The sequence below is a fragment of the Engystomops pustulosus genome, unplaced genomic scaffold (genome assembly GCF_040894005.1).
Source record: "Engystomops pustulosus unplaced genomic scaffold, aEngPut4.maternal MAT_SCAFFOLD_100, whole genome shotgun sequence".
Lineage (NCBI taxonomy): Eukaryota > Metazoa > Chordata > Amphibia > Anura > Leptodactylidae > Engystomops > Engystomops pustulosus.
The window spans coordinates 282769-304945 of NW_027284984.1; the positions used below are offsets into that span (position 1 = coordinate 282769).

The 22177-nt window shown below is 49.4% G+C and overlaps 1 protein-coding gene across 7 annotated transcripts in view; it reads left to right on the forward strand.

Moving 5' to 3' along the window:
- Window positions 1-22177, forward strand: part of PKLR (pyruvate kinase L/R) — a 71085-nt gene that overhangs the window by 46739 nt on the left and 2169 nt on the right. For all 7 annotated transcript variants that reach the window (XM_072131600.1, XM_072131604.1, XM_072131602.1 and 4 more), the window contains 7 exons: window positions 14091-14270; window positions 14380-14471; window positions 14537-14668; window positions 14736-14922; window positions 15061-15331; window positions 15407-15557; window positions 21524-21676. In XM_072131600.1, the coding sequence (XP_071987701.1) occupies window positions 14117-14270; window positions 14380-14471; window positions 14537-14668; window positions 14736-14922; window positions 15061-15331; window positions 15407-15557; window positions 21524-21676 (1140 nt within the window). In that variant the 5' untranslated portion in view covers window positions 14091-14116. The remainder of the gene's footprint in view (window positions 1-14090; window positions 14271-14379; window positions 14472-14536; window positions 14669-14735; window positions 14923-15060; window positions 15332-15406; window positions 15558-21523; window positions 21677-22177) is intronic.

The window sequence follows — 22177 nt, forward strand, 5'->3', positions numbered from 1 at the left end:
TGATGTCTATACTGTACCCTCCTCCTCCCTCCTCTGTATGTAGTGATGTCTATACTGTACCCTCCTCCTCCTCCTCTGTATGTAGTGATGTCTATACTGTACCCTCCTCCTCCTCCTCTGTATGTAGTGATGTCTATACTGTACCCTCCTCCTCCTCCTCTGTATGTAGTGATGTCTATACTGTACCCTCCTCCTCCTCCTCTGTATGTAGTGATGTCTATTACTGTACCCTCCTCCTCCTCCTCTGTATGTAGTGATGTCTATACTGTACCCTCCTCCTCCTCTGTATGTAGTGATGTCTATACTGTACCCTCCTCCTCCTCCTCTTTATGTAGTGATGTCTATACTGTACCCTCCTCCTCCTCCTCTGTATGTAGTGATGTCTATACTGTACCCTCCTCCTCCTCCTCTGTATGTAGTGATGTCTATACTGTACCCTCCTCCTCCTCCTCTGTATGTAGTGATGTCTATACTGTACCCTCCTCCTCCTCCTCCTCTGTATGTAGTGATGTCTATACTGTACCCTCCTCCTCCTCCTCTGTATGTAGTGATGTCTATACTGTACCCTCCTCCTCCTCCTCTGTATGTAGTGATGTCTATACTGTACCCTCCTCCTCCTCCTCTGTATGTAGTGATGTCTATACTGTACCCTCCTCCTCTCCTCCTCTGTATGTAGTGATGTCTATACTGTACCCTCCTCCTCCTCTGTATGTAGTGATGTCTATACTGTACCCTCCTCTCTCCTCCTCTGTATGTAGTGATGTCTATACTGTACCCTCCTCCTCCTCCTCTGTATGTAGTGATGTCTATACTGTACCCTCCTCCTCCTCCTCTGTATGTAGTGATGTCTATACTGTACCCTCCTCCTCCTCCTCTGTATGTAGTGATGTCTATACTGTATCCTCCTCCTCCTCTGTATGTAGTGATGTCTATACTGTACCCTCCTCCTCCTCCTCTGTATGTAGTGATGTCTATACTGTACCCTCCTCCTCCTCCTCTGTATGTAGTGATGTCTATACTGTACCCTCCTCCTCCTCCTCCTCTGTATGTAGTGATGTCTATACTGTACCCCTCCTCCTCCTCCTCTGTATGTAGTGATGTCTATACTGTACCCTCCTCCTCCTCCTCTGTATGTAGTGATGTCTATACTGTACCCTCCTCCTCCTCCTCCTCCTCTGTATGTAGTGATGTCTATACTGTACCCTCCTCCTCCTCCTCTGTATGTAGTGATGTCTATACTGTACCCTCCTCCTCCTCCTCTGTATGTAGTGATGTCTATACTGTACCCTCCTCCTCCTCCTCCTCTGTATGTAGTGATGTCTATACTGTACCCTCCTCCTCCTCCTCTGTATGTAGTGATGTCTATACTGTACCCTCCTCCTCCTTCCTCCTCTGTATGTAGTGATGTCTATACTGTACCCTCCTCCTCCTCTGTATGTAGTGATGTCTATACTGTACTCTCCTCCTCCTCTGTATGTAGTGATGTCTATACTGTACCCTCCTCCTCCTCCTCTGTATGTAGTGATGTCTATACTGTACCCTCCCTCCTCCTCCTCTGTATGTAGTGATGTCTATACTGTACTCCTCCTCCTCCTCCTCTGTATGTAGTGATGTCTATACTGTACCCTCCCTCCTCCTCCTCTGTATGTAGTGATGTCTATACTGTACCCTCCTCCTCCTCCTCTGTATGTAGTGATGTCTATACTGTACCCTCCTCCTCCTCCTCTGTATGTAGTGATGTGTATACTGTACCCTCCTCCTCCTCCTCTGTATGTAGTGATGTCTATACTGTACCCTCCTCCTCCTCCTCTGTATGTAGTGATGTCTATACTGTACCCTCCTCCTCCTCCTCTGTATGTAGTGATGTCTATACTGTACCCTCCTCCTCCTCCTCCTCTGTATGTAGTGATGTCTATACTGTACCCTCCTCCTCCTCCTCTGTATGTAGTGATGTCTATACTGTACCCTCCTCCTCCTCTGTATGTAGTGATGTCTATACTGTACCCTCCTCCTCCTCCTCTGTATGTAGTGATGTCTATACTGTACCCTCCTCCTCCTCTGTATGTAGTGATGTCTATACTGTACCCTCCTCCTCCTCCTCCTCTGTATGTAGTGATGTCTATACTGTACCCTCCTCCTCTGTATGTAGTGATGTCTATACTGTACCCTCCTCCTCCTCCTCCTCTGTATGTAGTGATGTCTATACTGTACCCTCCTCCTCCTCTGTATGTAGTGATGTCTATACTGTACCCTCCTCCTCTGTATGTAGTGATGTCTATACTGTACCCTCCTCCTCCTCTGTATGTAGTGATGTCTATACTGTACCCTCCTCCTCTGTATGTAGTGATGTCTATACTGTACCCTCCTCCTCCTCCTCCTCTGTATGTAGTGATGTCTATACTGTACCCTCCTCCTCCTCTGTATGTAGTGATGTCTATACTGTACCCTCCTCCTCTGTATGTAGTGATGTCTATACTGTACCCTCCTCCTCCTCCTCCTCTGTATGTAGTGATGTCTATACTGTACCCTCCTCCTCCTCCTCTGTATGTAGTGATGTCTATACTGTACCCTCCTCCTCCTCCTCTGTATGTAGTGATGTCTATACTGTACCCTCCTCCTCCTCCTCTGTATGTAGTGATGTCTATACTGTACCCTCTCTCCTCCTCTGTATGTAGTGATGTCTATACTGTACCCTCCTCCTCCTCCTCTGTATGTAGTGATGTCTATACTGTACCCTCCTCCTCCTCCTCTGTATGTAGTGATGTCTATACTGTACCCTCCTCCTCCTCTGTATGTAGTGATGTCTATACTGTACCCTCCTCCCTCCTCCCTCCTCTGTATGTAGTGATGTCTATACTGTACCCTCCTCCTCCTCCTCTGTATGTAGGGATGTCTATACTGTACCCTCCTCCTCCTCCTCCTCTGTATGTAGGGATGTCTATACTGTACCCTCCTCCTCCTCCTCCTCTGTATGTAGGGATGTCTATACTGTACCCTCCTCCTCCTCCTCTGTATGTAGGGATGTCTATACTGTACCCTCCTCCTCCTCCTCTGTATGTAGTGATGTCTATACTGTACCCTCCTCCTCCTCTGTATGTAGTGATGTCTATACTGTACCCTCCTCCTCCTCCTCTGTATGTAGTGATGTCTATACTGTACCCTCCTCCTCCTCCTCTGTATGTAGTGATGTCTATACTGTACCCTCCTCCTCCTCCTCTGTATGTAGTGATGTCTATACTGTACCCTCCTCCTCCTCTGTATGTAGTGATGTCTATACTGTACCCTCCTCCTCCTCCTCTGTATGTAGTGATGTCTATACTGTACCCTCCTCCTCCTCCTCTGTATGTAGTGATGTCTATACTGTACCCTCCTCCTCTGTATGCAGTGATGTCTATACTGTACCCTCCTCTTCCTCCTCCTCTGTATGTAGTGATGTCTATACTGTACCCTCCTCCTCCTCCTCCTCTGTATGTAGTGATGTCTATACTGTACCCTCCTCCTCTGTATGTAGTGATGTCTATACTGTACCCTCCTCCTCCTCCTCTGTATGTAGTGATGTCTATACTGTACCCTCCTCCTCCTCTGTATGTAGTGATGTCTATACTGTACCCTCCTCCTCCTCCTCTGTATGTAGTGATGTCTATACTGTACCCTCCTCCTCCTCCTCCTCTGTATGTAGTGATGTCTATACTGTACCCTCCTCCTCCTCTGTATGTAGTGATGTCTATACTGTACCCTCCTCCTCCTCCTCTGTATGTAGTGATGTCTATACTGTACCCTCCTCCTCCTCCTCTGTATGTAGTGATGTCTATACTGTACTCTCCTCCTCCTCCTCTGTATGTAGTGATGTCTATACTGTACCCTCCTCCTCCTCTGTATGTAGTGATGTCTATACTGTACCCTCCTCCTCCTCTGTATGTAGTGATGTCTATACTGTACCCTCCTCCTCCTCCTCTGTATGTAGTGATTTCTATACTGTACCCTCCTCCTCCTCCTCTGTATGTAGTGATGTCTATACTGTACCCTCCTCCTCCTCCTCTGTATGTAGTGATGTCTATACTGTACCCTCCTCCTCCTCCTCTGTATGTAGTGATGTCTATACTGTACCCTCCTCCTCCTCTGTATGTAGTGATGTCTATACTGTACCCTCCTCCTCCTCCTCTGTATGTAGTGATGTCTATACTGTACCCTCCTCCTCCTCCTCTGTATGTAGTGATGTCTATACTGTACCCTCCTCCTCCTCTGTATGTAGTGATGTCTATACTGTACCCTCCTCCTCCTCCTCCTCCTCTGTATGTAGTGATGTCTATACTGTACCCTCCTCCTCTGTATGTAGTGATGTCTATACTGTACCCTCCTCCTCCTCCTCTGTATGTAGTGATGTCTATACTGTACCCTCCTCCTCCTCCTCTGTATGTAGTGATGTCTATACTGTACCCTCCTCCTCCTCCTCTGTATGTAGTGATGTCTATACTGTACTCTCCTCCTCCTCTGTATGTAGTGATGTCTATACTGTACCCTCCTCCTCCTCCTCTGTATGTAGTGATGTCTATACTGTACCCTCCTCCTCCTCCTCCTCTGTATGTAGTGATGTCTATACTGTACCCTCCTCCTCCTCTGTATGTAGTGATGTCTATACTGTACCCTCCTCCTCTGTATGTAGTGATGTCTATACTGTACCCCTCCTCCTCCTCCTCCTCTGTATGTAGTGATGTCTATACTGTACCCTCCTCCTCCTCCTCTGTATGTAGTGATGTCTATACTGTACCCTCCTCCTCCTCCTCCTCTGTATGTAGTGATGTCTATACTGTACCCTCCTCCTCCTCCTCCTCTGTATGTAGTGATGTCTATACTGTACCCTCCTCCTCCTCCTCCTCTGTATGTAGTGATGTCTATACTGTACCCTCCTCCTCCTCCTCTGTATGTAGTGATGTCTATACTGTACCCTCCTCCTCCTCCTCCTCTGTATGTAGTGATGTCTATACTGTACCCTCCTCCTCCTCCTCTGTATGTAGTGATGTCTATACTGTACTCTCCTCCTCCTCCTCTGTATGTAGTGATGTCTGTACTGTACCCTCCTCCTCCTCCTCTGTATGTAGTGATGTCTATACTGTACCCTCCTCCTCCTCCTCTGTATGTAGTGATGTCTATACTGTACCCTCCTCCTCCTCCTCTGTATGTAGTGATGTCTATACTGTACCCTCCTCCTCCTCTGTATGTAGTGATGTCTATACTGTACCCTCCTCCTCCTCCTCTGTATGTAGTGATGTCTATACTGTACCCTCCTCCTCCTCCTCCTCTGTATGTAGTGATGTCTATACTGTACCCTCCTCCTCCTCCTCTGTATGTAGTGATGTCTATACTGTACCCTCCTCCTCCTCCTCTGTATGTAGTGATGTCTATACTGTACCCTCCTCCTCCTCTGTATGTAGTGATGTCTATACTGTACCCTCCTCCTCCTCTGTATGTAGTGATGTCTATACTGTACCCTCCTCCTCCTCCTCCTCTGTATGTAGTGATGTCTATACTGTACCCTCCTCCTCCTCCTCTGTATGTAGTGATGTCTATACTGTACCCTCCTCCTCCTCCTCCTCTGTATGTAGTGATGTCTATACTGTACCCTCCTCCTCCTCCTCCTCTGTATGTAGTGATGTCTATACTGTACCCTCCTCCTCCTCTGTATGTAGTGATGTCTATACTGTACCCTCCTCCTCCTCCTCCTCTGTATGTAGTGATGTCTATACTGTACCCTCCTCCTCCTCCTCTGTATGTAGTGATGTCTATACTGTACCCTCCTCCTCCTCCTCTGTATGTAGTGATGTCTATACTGTACCCTCCTCCTCCTCCTCTGTATGTAGTGATGTCTATACTGTACCCTCCTCCTCCTCTGTATGTAGTGATGTCTATACTGTACCCTCCTCCTCCTCCTCTGTATGTAGTGATGTCTATACTGTACCCTCCTCCTCCTCCTCTGTATGTAGTGATGTCTATACTGTACCCTCCTCCTCCTCTGTATGTAGTGATGTCTATACTGTACCCTCCTCCTCCTCCTCCTCTGTATGTAGTGATGTCTATACTGTACCCTCCTCCTCCTCCTCTGTATGTAGTGATGTCTATACTGTACCCTCCTCCTCCTCCTCTGTATGTAGTGATGTCTATACTGTACCCTCCTCCTCCTCTGTATGTAGTGATGTCTATACTGTACCCTCCTCCTCCTCCTCTGTATGTAGTGATGTCTATACTGTACCCCCCTCCTCCTCCTCTGTATGTAGTGATGTCTATACTGTACCCTCCTCCTCCTCCTCTGTATGTAGTGATGTCTATACTGTACCCTCCTCCTCCTCTGTATGTAGTGATGTCTATACTGTACCCTCCTCCTCCTCTGTATGTAGTGATGTCTATACTGTACCTCCTCCTCCTCCTCTGTATGTAGTGATGTCTATACTGTACCCTCCTCCTCCTCCTCTGTATGTAGTGATGTCTATACTGTACCCTCCTCCTCCTCCTCTGTATGTAGTGATGTCTATACTGTACCCTCCTCCTCCTCCTCTGTATGTAGTGATGTCTATACTGTACCCTGCTCCTTCTCCTCCTCTGTATGTAGTGATGTCTATACTGTACCCTCCTTCTCCTCCTCTGTATGTAGTGATGTCTATACTGTACCCTCCTCCTCCTCCTCTGTATGTAGTGATGTCTATACTGTACCCTCCTCCTCCTCCTCCTCTGTATGTAGTGATGTCTATACTGTACCCTCCTCCTCCTCCTCCTCTGTATGTAGTGATGTCTATACTGTACCCTCCTCCTCCTCCTCCTCTGTATGTAGTGATGTCTATACTGTACCCTCCTCCTCCTCCTCCTCTGTATGTAGTGATGTCTATACTGTACCCTCCTCCTCCTCCTCCTCTGTATGTAGTGATGTCTATACTGTACCCTCCTCCTCCTCCTCCTCTGTATGTAGTGATGTCTATACTGTACCCTCCTCCTCCTCCTCCTCCTCCTCCTCTGTATGTAGTGATGTCTATACTGTACCCTCCTCCTCCTCCTCTGTATGTAGTGATGTCTATACTGTACCCTCCTCCTCCTCCTCTGTATGTAGTGATGTCTATACTGTACCCTCCTCCTCCTCTGTATGTAGTGATGTCTATACTGTACCCTCCTCCTCCTCCTCTGTATGTAGTGATGTCTATACTGTACCCTCCTCCTCCTCCTCTGTATGTAGTGATGTCTATACTGTACTCTCCTCCTTCTCCTCTGTATGTAGTGATGTCTATACTGTACCCTCCTCCTCCTCCTCCTCTGTATGTAGTGATGTCTATACTGTACCCTCCTCCTCCTCCTCTGTATGTAGTGATGTCTATACTGTACCCTCCTCCTCCTCCTCTGTATGTAGTGATGTCTATACTGTACCCTCCTCCTCCTCCTCCTCTGTATGTAGTGATGTCTATACTGTACCCTCCTCCTCCTCCTCCTCTGTATGTAGTGATGTCTATACTGTACCCTCCTCCTCCTCCTCCTCTGTATGTAGTGATGTCTATACTGTACCCTGCTCCTTCTCCTCCTCTGTATGTAGTGATGTCTATACTGTACCCTGCTCCTTCTCCTCCTCTGTATGTAGTGATGTCTATACTGTACCCTGCTCCTTCTCCTCCTCTGTATGTAGTGATGTCTATACTGTACTCTCCTACTCCTCCTCTGTATGTAGTGATGTCTATACTGTACCCTCCTCCTCCTCTGTATGTAGTGATGTCTATACTGTACCCTCCTCCTCCTCCTCCTCTGTATGTAGTGATGTCTATACTGTACCCGCCTCCTCCTCCTCTGTATGTAGTGATGTCTATACTGTACCCTCCTCCTCCTCCTCTGTATGTAGTGATGTCTATACTGTACCCTCCTCCTCCTCCTCTGTATGTAGTGATGTCTATACTGTACCCTCCTCCTCCTCCTCTGTATGTAGTGATGTCTATACTGTACCCTCCTCCTCCTCCTCTGTATGTAGTGATGTCTATACTGTACCCTCCTCCTCCTCCTCCTCTGTATGTAGTGATGTCTATACTGTACCCTCCTCCTCCTCCTCTGTATGTAGTGGTGGCTATACTGTACCCTCCTCCTCCTCCTCCTCTGTATGTAGTGATGTCTATACTGTACCCTCCTCCTCCTCCTCCTCTGTATGTAGTGATGTCTATACTGTACCCTCCTCCTCCTCCTCCTCTGTATGTAGTGATGTCTATACTGTACCCTCCTCCTCCTCCTCTGTATGTAGTGATGTCTATACTGTACCCTCCTCCTCCTCCTCTGTATGTAGTGATGTCTATACTGTACCCTCCTCCTCCTCCTCTGTATGTAGTGATGTCTATACTGTACCCTCCTCCTCCTCCTCTGTATGTAGTGATGTCTATACTGTACCCTCCTCCTCCTCCTCTGTATGTAGTGATGTCTATACTGTACCCTCCTCCTCCTCCTCCTCTGTATGTAGTGATGTCTATACTGTACCCTCCTCCTCCTCCTCCTCTGTATGTAGTGATGTCTATACTGTACCCTCCTCCTCCTCCTCTGTATGTAGTGATGTCTATACTGTACCCTCCTCCTCCTCCTCTGTATGTAGTGATGTCTATACTGTACCCTCCTCCTCCTCCTCCTCTGTATGTAGTGATGTCTATACTGTACCCTCCTCCTCCTCCTCCTCTGTATGTAGTGATGTCTATACTGTACCCTCCTCCTCCTCCTCCTCTGTATGTAGTGATGTCTATACTGTACCCTCCTCCTCCTCCTCTGTATGTAGTGATGTCTATACTGTACCCCCCTCCTCCTCCTCTGTATGTAGTGATGTCTATACTGTACCCTCCTCCTCCTCTGTATGTAGTGATGTCTATACTGTACCCTCCTCCTCCTCCTCCTCCTCTGTATGTAGTGATGTCTATACTGTACCCTCCTCCTCCTCCTCCTCTGTATGTAGTGATGTCTATACTGTACCCTCCTCCTCCTCCTCTGTATGTAGTGATGTCTATACTGTACCCTCCTCCTCCTCTGTATGTAGTGATGTCTATACTGTACCCTCCTCCTCCTCCTCTGTATGTAGTGATGTCTATACTGTACCCTCCTCCTCCTCCTCTGTATGTAGTGATGTCTATACTGTACCCTCCTCCTCCTTCTCTGTATGTAGTGATGTCTATACTGTACCCTCCTCCTCCTCCTCTGTATGTAGTGATGTCTATACTGTACCCTCCTCCTCTGTATGTAGTGATGTCTATACTGTACCCTCCTCCTCCTCCTCTGTATGTAGTGATGTCTATACTGTACCCTCCTCCTCCTCCTCTGTATGTAGTGATGTCTATACTGTACCCTCCTCCTCCTCCTCTGTATGTAGTGATGTCTATACTGTACCCTCCTCCTCCTCCTCTGTATGTAGTGATGTCTATACTGTACCCTCCTCCTCCTCCTCCTCTGTATGTAGTGATGTCTATACTGTACCCTCCTCCTCCTCCTCTGTATGTAGTGATGTCTATACTGTACCCTCCTCCTCCTCCTCTGTATGTAGTGATGTCTATACTGTACCCTCCTCCTCCTCCTCTGTATGTAGTGATGTCTATACTGTACCCTCCTCCTCCTCCTCTGTATGTAGTGATGTCTATACTGTACCCTCCTCCTCCTCCTCTGTATGTAGTGATGTCTATACTGTACCCTCCTCCTCCTCCTCTGTATGTAGTGATGTCTATACTGTACCCTCCTCCTCCTCCTCTGTATGTAGTGATGTCTATACTGTACCCTCCTCCTCCTCCTCTGTATGTAGTGATGTCTATACTGTACCCTCCTCCTCCTCCTCTGTATGTAGTGATGTCTATACTGTACCCTCCTCCTCCTCCTCTGTATGTAGTGATGTCTATACTGTACCCTCCTCCTCCTCCTCTGTATGTAGTGATGTCTATACTGTACCCTCCTCCTCCTCCTCTGTATGTAGTGATGTCTATACTGTACCCTCCTCCTCCTCCTCTGTATGTAGTGATGTCTATACTGTACCCTCCTCCTCCTCCTCTGTATGTAGTGATGTCTATACTGTACCCTCCTCCTCCTCTGTATGTAGTGATGTCTATACTGTACCCTCCTCCTCCTCTGTATGTAGTGATGTCTATACTGTACCCTCCTCCTCCTCCTCTGTATGTAGTGATGTCTATACTGTACCCTCCTCCTCCTCCTCTGTATGTAGTGATGTCTATACTGTACCCTCCTCCTCCTCCTCCTCTGTATGTAGTGATGTCTATACTGTACCCTCCTCCTCCTCCTCCTCTGTATGTAGTGATGTCTATACTGTACCCTCCTCCTCCTCCTCTGTATGTAGTGATGTCTATACTGTACCCTCCTCCTCCTCCTCTGTATGTAGTGATGTCTATACTGTACCCTCCTCCTCCTCCTCCTCTGTATGTAGTGATGTCTATACTGTACCCTCCTCCTCCTCTGTATGCAGTGATGTCTATACTGTACCCTCCTCCTCCTCTGTATGTAGTGATGTCTATACTGTACCCTCCTCCTCCTCCTCTGTATGTAGTGATGTCTATACTGTACCCTCCTCCTCCTCCTCTGTATGTAGTGATGTCTATACTGTACCCTCCTCCTCCTCCTCCTCTGTATGTAGTGATGTCTATACTGTACCCTCCTCCTCCTCCTCTGTATGTAGTGATGTCTATACTGTACCCTCCTCCTCCTCCTCTGTATGTAGTGATGTCTATACTGTACCCTCCTCCTCCTCCTCTGTATGTAGTGATGTCTATACTGTACCCTCCTCCTCCTCTGTATGTAGTGATGTCTATACTGTACCCTCCTCCTCCTCCTCTGTATGTAGTGATGTCTATACTGTACCCTCCTCCTCCTCCTCCTCTGTATGTAGTGATGTCTATACTGTACCCTCCTCCTCCTCTGTATGTAGTGATGTCTATACTGTACCCTCCTCCTCCTCCTCCTCTGTATGTAGTGATGTCTATACTGTACCCTCCTCCTCCTCCTCCTCCTCTGTATGCAGTGATGTCTATACTGTACCCTCCTCCTCCTCCTCCTCTGTATGTAGTGATGTCTATACTGTACCCTCCTCCTCCTCCTCTGTATGTAGTGATGTCTATACTGTACCCTCCTCCTCCTCTGTATGTAGTGATGTCTATACTGTACCCTCCTCCTCCTCCTCTGTATGTAGTGATGTCTATACTGTACCCTCCTCCTCCTCCTCCTCTGTATGTAGTGATGTCTATACTGTACCCTCCTCCTCCTCCTCCTCTGTATGTAGTGATGTCTATACTGTACCCTCCTCCTCCTCCTCTGTATGTAGTGATGTCTATACTGTACCCTCCTCCTCCTCCTCTGTATGTAGTGATGTCTATACTGTACCCTCCTCCTCCTCCTCCTCTGTATGTAGTGATGTCTATACTGTACCCGCCTCCTCCTCCTCTGTATGTAGTGATGTCTATACTGTACCCTCCTCCTCCTCCTCCTCCTCTGTATGTAGTGATGTCTATACTGTACCCTCCTCCTCCTCCTCCTCTGTATGTAGTGATGTCTATACTGTACCCTCCTCCTCCTCCTCTGTATGTAGTGATGTCTATACTGTACCCTGCTCCTTCTCCTCCTCTGTATGTAGTGATGTCTATACTGTACCCTCCTCCTCCTCCTCTGTATGTAGTGATGTCTATACTGTACCCTCCTCCTCCTCCTCTGTATGTAGTGATGTCTATACTGTACCCTCCTCCTCCTCTGTATGTAGTGATGTCTATACTGTACCCTCCTCCTCCTCCTCTGTATGTAGTGATGTCTATACTGTACCCTCCTCCTCCTCCTCTGTATGTAGTGATGTCTATACTGTACCCTCCTCCTCCTCTGTATGTAGTGATGTCTATACTGTACCCTCCTCCTCCTCCTCCTCTGTATGTAGTGATGTCTATACTGTACCCTCCTCCTCCTCCTCTGTATGTAGTGATGTCTATACTGTACCCTCCTCCTCCTCCTCCTCTGTATGTAGTGATGTCTATACTGTACCCTCCTCCTCCTCCTCTGTATGTAGTGATGTCTATACTGTACCCTCCTCCTCCTCCTCTGTATGTAGTGATGTCTATACTGTACCCTCCTCCTCCTCCTCTGTATGTAGTGATGTCTATACTGTACCCTCCTCCTCCTCCTCTGTATGTAGTGATGTCTATACTGTACCCTCCTCCTCCTCCTCTGTATGTAGTGATGTCTATACTGTACCCTCCTCCTCCTCCTCCTCTGTATGTAGTGATGTCTATACTGTACCCTCCTCCTCCTCCTCCTCTGTATGTAGTGATGTCTATACTGTACCCTCCTCCTCCTCCTCTGTATGTAGTGATGTCTATACTGTACCCTCCTCCTCCTCCTCCTCTGTATGTAGTGATGTCTATACTGTACCCTCCTCCTCCTCCTCCTCTGTATGTAGTGATGTCTATACTGTACCCTCCTCCTCCTCTGTATGCAGTGATGTCTATACTGTACCCTCCTCCTCCTCTGTATGTAGTGATGTCTATACTGTACCCTCCTCCTCCTCCTCTGTATGTAGTGATGTCTATACTGTACCCTCCTCCTCCTCCTCCTCTGTATGTAGTGATGTCTATACTGTACCCTCCTCCTCCTCCTCTGTATGTAGTGATGTCTATACTGTACCCTCCTCCTCCTCCTCTGTATGTAGTGATGTCTATACTGTACCCTCCTCCTCCTCCTCTGTATGTAGTGATGTCTATACTGTACCCTCCTCCTCCTCTGTATGTAGTGATGTCTATACTGTACCCTCCTCCTCCTCCTCCTCTGTATGTAGTGATGTCTATACTGTACCCTCCTCCTCCTCCTCCTCTGTATGTAGTGATGTCTATACTGTACCCTCCTCCTCCTCCTCCTCTGTATGTAGTGATGTCTATACTGTACCCTCCTCCTCCTCTGTATGTAGTGATGTCTATACTGTACCCTCCTCCTCCTCCTCTGTATGTAGTGATGTCTATACTGTACCCTCCTCCTCCTCCTCCTCTGTATGTAGTGATGTCTATACTGTACCCTCCTCCTCCTCTGTATGTAGTGATGTCTATACTGTACCCTCCTCCTCCTCCTCCTCTGTATGTAGTGATGTCTATACTGTACCCTCCTCCTCCTCCTCCTCCTCTGTATGCAGTGATGTCTATACTGTACCCTCCTCCTCCTCCTCTGTATGTAGTGATGTCTATACTGTACCCTCCTCCTCCTCCTCTGTATGTAGTGATGTCTATACTGTACCCTCCTCCTCCTCCTCTGTATGTAGTGATGTCTATACTGTACCCTCCTCCTCCTCTGTATGTAGTGATGTCTATACTGTACCCTCCTCCTCCTCCTCCTCTGTATGTAGTGATGTCTATACTGTACCCTCCTCCTCCTCCTCCTCTGTATGTAGTGATGTCTATACTGTACCCTCCTCCTCCTCCTCCTCTGTATGTAGTGATGTCTATACTGTACCCTCCTCCTCCTCCTCTGTATGTAGTGATGTCTATACTGTACCCTCCTCCTCCTCCTCTGTATGTAGTGATGTCTATACTGTACCCGCCTCCTCCTCCTCTGTATGTAGTGATGTCTATACTGTACCCTCCTCCTCCTCCTCCTCCTCTGTATGTAGTGATGTCTATACTGTACCCTCCTCCTCCTCCTCCTCCTCTGTATGTAGTGATGTCTATACTGTACCCTCCTCCTCCTCCTCTGTATGTAGTGATGTCTATACTGTACCCTGCTCCTTCTCCTCCTCTGTATGTAGTGATGTCTATACTGTACCCTCCTCCTCCTCCTCTGTATGTAGTGATGTCTATACTGTACCCTCCTCCTCCTCCTCTGTATGTAGTGATGTCTATACTGTACCCTCCTCCTCCTCCTCTGTATGTAGTGATGTCTATACTGTACCCTCCTCCTCCTCCTCTGTATGTAGTGATGTCTATACTGTACCCTCCTCCTCCTCCTCTGTATGTAGTGATGTCTATACTGTACCCTCCTCCTCCTCCTCCTCCTCCTCCTCCTCCTCCTCCTCTGTATTTTTCTATAGCCTGTATATCCCGGTGACCATGAAATGTTTTCTTTCCTCACATTAGTCAGCCGCAGACGTTTTTCGGAGAATATGGCGCAGCTCACACAGGACCTTGGTGCGGCCTTCTTCCAGAAGCAGCAGCTGAGCGCTGCCATGGCGGACACCTTCCTGGAACATCTGTGTCTTCTGGATATCGACTCGGAGCCACTGACTGCCAGGAACACCAGCATTGTGTGTACCATTGGTAAGTGCTGCCCCTCACTCCGGTGTTACCCCTCTATATGTCTGGCAGATGCCCCATTGGTCATGTAATTACCATGGTGACCTGTGCTCATTGCCGTCCTCCGTCCCAGGCCCTGCTTCCCGCTCGGTGGAAATGCTGAAAGAGATGATAAAGGCCGGACTGAACATTGCCCGCCTAAACTTCTCTCATGGGACCCACGAGGTGAGCTGCCCCAGTCCCCTGAACCCCAGGAGCCACCAGTCCCTCTAATAGTGTCCTCCTTACAGTACCACGCCGGATCCATCAAGAACGTGCGCCAAGCCACTGAAAGCTTTGCCGCTAATCCCATGTTCTACCGCCCCGTCGCCATCGCACTGGACACCAAAGGCCCCGAGATCCGCACCGGGATTATCAAGGAGGTAAGGGGGGGGGGCTCACCTGATGGGGGGAGGGAATATCCCAATTCTTAACATCTCTGATTGTCAGGGGGAAAATGCGGAGGTGGAGCTGCAGAAGGGCTCCATCGTGAAGGTGACCACCGACCCGGCATATGAGGACAAGTGCGACCACAAGACCCTGTGGGTGGACTACAAGAACATCTGCAAGGTGGTGAAGGTCGGGGGCAGGATCTTTGTGGATGATGGTCTCATATCTCTGCTGGTCAGGGAGATCGGTGAGTTGGGGTGTAGTATTGGACCTTGGTGGGAGGTTTGTAGATAGTTTTGTTTGCTTAAGATGATCTTTGGATAATTTGGAGGGTGGATGGATGTAAGACTGGGGTAACTCTCTGACCGGTGTCTGTCCTGGACAGGTTCGGATTACTGCCTTGCAGAGGTGGAGAATGGGGGTAACTTGTGCAGCAGGAAGGGGGTGAATCTCCCAGGAGCTGAGGTGGATCTCCCTGCCTTATCGGAACGAGACTGCTTGGATCTAAAGTTCGGCATTGAACAAGGCGTGGACATGGTGTTCGCCTCCTTCATCCGCAAGGCGCAGGATGTCATGGCCATCCGCCAGGAGCTGGGCCAAAGAGGGCGGAATATCAAGATTATCAGCAAGATCGAGAATCATGAGGGGGTGAAGAGGTAAGTGGCCCTAATATAATTTGACCCCCACCTCCTCCTAGAGTCTAGTACTGATGTCCTGATCTTTGCTTGAAGGTTTGATGAGATCTTGGAGGCCAGTGATGGGATAATGGTGGCTCGTGGAGACCTCGGCATTGAGATTCCAGCAGAAAAAGTGTTCCTGGCCCAAAAGATGATGATTGGAAAGTGCAACCGTGCGGGGAAGCCGGTCATATGTGCCACCCAGGTGAGGCCCTAAGTCAGTGCATGTACCTTCTGCTCCGATTCCATGGAGAATGGCTCAGGATCGGACACATGGTGATGTAGATGCACCTTAGTATTCATGGTCTACTGAACGTGTGGGGAGGGCCGGGGGAATCTCTCCCAGAAGCGGGGGATATAGCTACCTACCTCTTCATTAGTAAGACCACACCTCCAAAGCCAACCCAGGCAAATTAAATATGCAAATACATTGCTTCTTGGCTACCTTGTGAGGCAGCTCCCTTAACATCAAGCAGTTCCCTGCACTGCGCTGAAGAGATGCAAACACATGGAAACTGCAGGCTACAGCAGGGAGTCTGATCCTCATGGAACAGATAGACTGGGATCGATCCCACATCATGTCATTGGGCTTTCTCCACACGTCAGACTGTGCACCGTTTTTGCGGATTACTCAGCTTGGACAGGTATTTGGCAAGTGTCTGCGCCTGGATTTTGGCACATACGCAGCTGCGCTGCTTACATGCTATTAGGGGACATGCCGTTGGCTGATCCCACTGATTGAGAGCGGGACTGAGAGCGGGATTTAACATTCAAATTGTGTTGCATACAATGCACTTACATGCACCAGGAAGAAGAAGGTGAACTCCGGGGACCTGAGCGGGGAAGTGACACATGCAGGATATCGGGCGCAGGATCTTAGTGACTCCCCGCACAGCGCACTATACACGGACAATGCACTTACATGCACCAGGAAGAAGAAGGTGAACTCCTGGGACCTGAGCGGGGAAGCGACACATGCAGGATATCGGGAGCACGATCTTAGTGACTCCCCGCACAGCGCATTATACACGGACAATGCACTTACATGCCCCAGGAAGAAGAAGGTGAACTCCGGGGACCTGAGCGGGGGAAGCGACACATGCAGGATATCGGGGCAGGATATTAGTGACTCCCCGCACAGCGCATTATACACGGACAATGCACTTACATGCACCAGGAAGAAGAAGGAGAACTCTGGGGACCTGAGCGGGGAAGTGACACATGCAGGATATCGGGCGCAGGATCTTAGTGAATCCCCGCACAGCGCATTATACACGGACAATGCACTTACATGCACCAGGAAGAAGAAGGTGAACTCCTGGGACCTGAGCGGGGAAGCGACACATGCAGGATATCGGGAGCACGATCTTAGTGAATCCCCGCACAGCGCATTATACACGGACAATGCACTTACATGCTCCGGGAAGAAGAAGGTGAACTCCGGGGACCTGAGCGGGGGAAGCGACACATGCAGGATATCGGGGCAGGATCTTAGTGACTCCCCGCACAGCACATTATACACGGACAATGCACTTACATGCACCAGGAAGAAGAAGGTGAACTCCGGGGACCTGAGCGGGGAAGCGACACATGCAGGATATCGGGGACATGATCTTAGTGACTCCCCGCACAGCGCATTATACACGGACAATGCACTTACATGCACCAGGAAGAAGAAGGTGAACTCCGGGGACCTGAGCGGGGAAGTGACACATGCAGGATATCGGGTGCAGGATCTTAGTGACTCCCCGCACAGCGCATTATACACGGACAATGCACTTACATGCACCAGGAAGAAGAAGGTGAACTCCGGGGACCTGAGCAGGGAAGTGACACATGCAGGATATCGGGGCAGGATCTTAGTGACTCCCTGCACAGCACATTATACACGGACAATGCACTTACATGCACCAGGAAGAAGAAGGTGAACTCCAGGGACCTGAGCGGGGAAGCGACACATGCAGGATATCGGGTGCAGGATCTTAGTGACTCCCCGCACAGCACATTATACACGGACAATGTACTTACATGCACCAGGAAGAAGAAGGTGAACTCCAGGGACCTGGGCGGGGAAGCGACACATGCAGGATATCGGGCGCAGGATCTTAGTGACTCCCTGCACAGCGCATTATACACGGACAATGCACTTACATGCACCAGGAAGAAGAAGGTGAACTCCGGGGACCTGAGCGGGGAAGTGACACATGCAGGATATCGGGCGCAGGATCTTAGTGACTCCCCGCACAGCGCATTATACACGGACAATGCACTTACATGCACCAGGAAGAAGAAGGTGAACTCCGGGGACCTGAACGGGGAAGCGACACATGCAGGATATCGGGCACAGGATCTTAGTGTCTCCCCGCACAGCGCATTATACACGGACAATGCACTTACATGCACCAGGAAGAAGAAGGTGAACTCCGGGGACCTGAGCGGGGAAGTGACACATGCAGGATATCGGGTGCAGGATCTTAGTGACTCCCCGCACAGCGCATTATACACGGACAATGCACTTACATGCACCAGGAAGAAGAAGGTGAACTCCAGGGACCTGAGCGGGGAAGCGACACATGCAGGATATCGGGTGCAGGATCTTAGTGACTCCCCGCACAGCGCATTATACACGGACAATGCACTTACATGCACCAGGAAGAAGAAGGTGAACTCCAGGGACCTGAGCGGGGAAGCGACACATGCAGGATATCGGGCACAGGATCTTAGTGACTCCGCGCACAGCACATTATACACGGACAATGCACTTACATGCACCAGGAAGAAGAATGTGAACTCCGGGGACCTGAGCGAGGAATCATGAAGTGTCTGCACAGAGAGTCCTCGCTCACACTCTGGAATCACTGATTTATAGGAGCTAAAACACCAATAACACTGCCATTGTAAAGTAAGTACCAGTTTAAAATGATCTTTCTAGTGTAATCATCACTGGGGGGTATAATTCTGAGATCTTTCTTTCGGGGCACACCTCTTTGAGTCCCATAGAACCTGTCTGGATGCTGAGGAGTGTACGTGTTCATCCAATGGTTAATGTCGGCATCAGTGGAGTGACTCTAGCCGCGTTGATTGATACCCGCTCTCAGTGACCACCATCCGCAGTTTTACCTCTGGGAAATGCCGGAGCGAAGCTCAACTGTTCCAAAGGCCTATTTCATCTTTATTGTGACTAATGGCAAGACTGTGCCCATCCGAGGCTACTGGGAGCCCACTTGGATCATCGACAATACCGAATTACCCAGACAATGCATAGCTGTAACTCAGGCGCCTGAAGACAGTAGCTGCTCTTTGGTGTTTGGTACCGACAACTCTGCCACTGTTACACCGAAGTGCTGAAGGCCGTGCAGAAATCTACCATCTGTGCCCAGCGATTCCCCAAAGAGGCCACTGGCAGCCCAGCAGAAGCTTTCTGGCCTTAAAGGACATCTACCACCAGGATGAAGGACTGTATGCAAAGGAGCATGGGGGGCTTCAGCGCTCCATTAACACCCATGGATCCTGGCGCCCCTCATGCTGGTTTGCATACAGTCCTTCTTCCTGGTGGTAGATGTAACAGAGAAATCTGCAAGGTCCATATCATGGATGCCCAGCCTTTCTGACTTCCACGTGGGATGGAGACGACAGTGTGATGGGTGTCCTAGGGATCCCCTTCTATTTGATGACGACTTACCCCTCCTGGCAACTAAAGTAATCAGTGAGAGGCAAAGCACATAGGCTGCTCCATGGTTCCCTGTAAAGAAGAAGGATGGGACCATTCGTTTGACTACCGCACCATCCCTGTATCAGGCAGTAGTAATAGTGCGCCTATCCGCTGCCTCGGATTGAGGAATCTCTAGCGGCTGCCTTTTTCTTCACCCTTGACCTGACGAGTGGCTATTGGCAACTGTCCGAGGCACCCAAAAAAGAGAGCAGACTTTACCCCTCCAATGGGCGTCTTAAAATGTAATAACATGGCCTTTGGATTGTGCAGCTCCACAGCTAACCCTAACCCAACGGCTACCGGAGAGATGCCTCCGGCACAGGAACTATGAGACTGTCGTGTTATATCCTGACGCCATCCATGTTTATTCCAATATCTGGCTGAAATGTTTACTTTTAGCCGGTGCCGGATTAAAGCTGGCCAAGTGTCACCTGCTGAAACCTAAACACTCCAGGCATGTGGTGCGCGCCGCTGGAATACAGCCAGATCCTGATAAGACTGCCGATGTCCATGGATGGGATACCATGACTACCATCCCGTATCTTATGGGCTTCCTAGGATTTGCCACCAATTATTGGCGGTTTATCCAGGGATATCATGATTACTACCCACTGTCCTTCTCTCAGATGCCTGCAAACAGGGTCTGGGGGCTGTGCTTTCCCAACTTCATGATGGGACGGAGAGGGTCAGCAATGGTGCCTGAACACAACGATCAGAAGTACAGATCATTCACATTGGGGTTCCTGGAGCTGGGCCTGTTCATGAGGAGGACTCATTACCTACAAGCGACTGTACCAAAGTGAGAAGTTTGTCAGGTCATGGAATAAACCATTACACAAATTCGTGATGGATGTCCAAGTCAAGGACCTCGTGGTCCAATCACGCGCACAGGCCGTGTAGAAGAGTTTTACTCTACCCTAAGGGTGCCCAGACAGAATATCCATCATGGGTCTGCAGTTGAATCTCGCTTATACCAGGAGTTAGGCTTAACTGTATACAACTAAAAATCTGAGGACCACTGCTTACCCAAACGTTACCACCTGGGCTACTTGCCTTGTGTACCTATATAACAAAACCACCCACTGGGAATACCCCATATTTCTTGATGTTCGAGAGACACTGCCATCTGACACGGCCCTGGACATGACACCCCTGACTCGTAGCCTCTTCTTCCTTGGAGTGCCTATGTTTAGGAACACCAGTGTGGCCAGGGAGATGGTGGACCTAAAGGCCAAGAGGGCCCAACACAAGCAGAACTGTGACGCCTGTGTAGATCCTCTTCTTCCTGGAGCTCAGTTCTGGTTAAGAAACAATCCCCGGTAAGCTGGATAGGCAGTGGGAGCGCGAGTCATACCTACGGTAGTTAGGAACACTCTCTCCGTCCAGCCCTTCGGGTGCACAGGAACTGATTAAAGAGGTGTCTTCTTGCTTCTACACCCCTGTGTCTATTGTCCAGGAGTCCTCTTCCAGGAATGTCCTCTGCTCAGAGATCCCAATATGTTCCAGATCTATTTTACACCTCCACCCCTGCTGCAGCCTTGGTCGGTGTCACCCTTCCTGGTGACCTTGGGAAATGGACCTCTGATTCCAGTACCTAACTGTGAGGACGATGGTGTGGGACCAGAGGTATTGCCTTGGCGGCTCCTCCTTGGGTCTCTAGAGGTAGACGACAGGTAAGGCTCCTGCCGACATGTAGGGGTACAAGTTTTCCCAGGACTTGGGCTGATGCCTTCATCTAGAAGCTTTTCCCCTGGTCGCAGAGGAATCCTCGCTCCTGTCATCCATTGGTTTTTAGGCTGCACCTCTGCACCCAGGGAATGGACTACTGGAGTCTACTATAGAGGTCTCCGAGAGACTGACGTCACCACATTGTTTCCTGCTAATATGTCCTGCACCCCTTGTGCCTCTGTTATATCTGCACTAACCCATCCTCTGAAGATTACCTGATGGTAGATGCTTACAACTTACCTCCCCGTCCCATCCCCATCGCCAGTTACCTTCGTTTTGTATCTTTTAGAAGTGTCAGATTTCGTAGAATTGCTTATTGGCGGAGCTCCTCAGGCTCATTTGCATAATTTAAATAGCTTTTCCTACGAAATCCGGCACTTCTAAAAGATACAAAATGAAGGGCGCTGGGGGCGGGGAGGTAAGTTGTAGGGATCTACCAGCAGATAATCTGATGCTAGATGTCCTCTAACTTGTGGTCATTCAGGTGACGTGCCTGAGGCAAATTCCAGCCATTTTGCATTTGAGGGCTCTACAGGGCCCGGCCGCCCCTCTCCTGGTAGGGTCAGGTATACCAAACCTCTGCCCCCCTCTGTACAGCTCCATAGTCTCTGGCAGATGGGTTGGGGGTCGTGCCTCTTGTACCCCATCTCTCCATTCTCTGCCTTATCCCTCCTGCCCCCTTGCAATGTGCTTGCCATGCTGATCACCAGTGTCCCCCTTCCTTCTGACAGATGTTGGAGAGTATGATCAAGAAGCCTCGGCCCACCCGCGCCGAGAGCAGTGACGTGGCCAATGCGGTCCTGGATGGGGCCGACTGCATCATGTTATCTGGAGAGACGGCCAAGGGCCTGTACCCGGTGGAGGCGGTTCACATGCAGCATGAGGTGAGGGGCCCCTCGTCAGCCCCGGGCGCCAGTCTAGGGGAACACTTTAGGTTTTAGTCTATAGCTAAAAGGTGGAGGAGGGTGAAATTCCGGATACACCCAAGATTATTCTTTATAGTCAGTCCCTGGGTTACGATTTCTTTTAGAATTGTAGTTTATTTTTTAAGTCAGAACAGCGATATTTTATAATATTATCAATTTAGTCGGGTGTCCTGGTGTCGGGGTGTACTATACTGGGGGTATATCCCTGTCCTGGTGTCGGGGTGTACTATACTGGGGGTATATCCCTGTCCTGGTGTCGGGGTGTACTATACTGGGGGTATATCCCTGTCCTGGTGTCGGGGTGTACTATACTGGGGGTATATCCCTGTCCTGGTGTCGGGGTGTACTATACTGGGGGTATATCCCTGTCCTGGTGTCGGGGTGTACTATACTGGGGGTATATCCCTGTCCTGGTGTCGGGGTGTACTATACTGGGGGTATATCCCTGTCCTGGTGTCG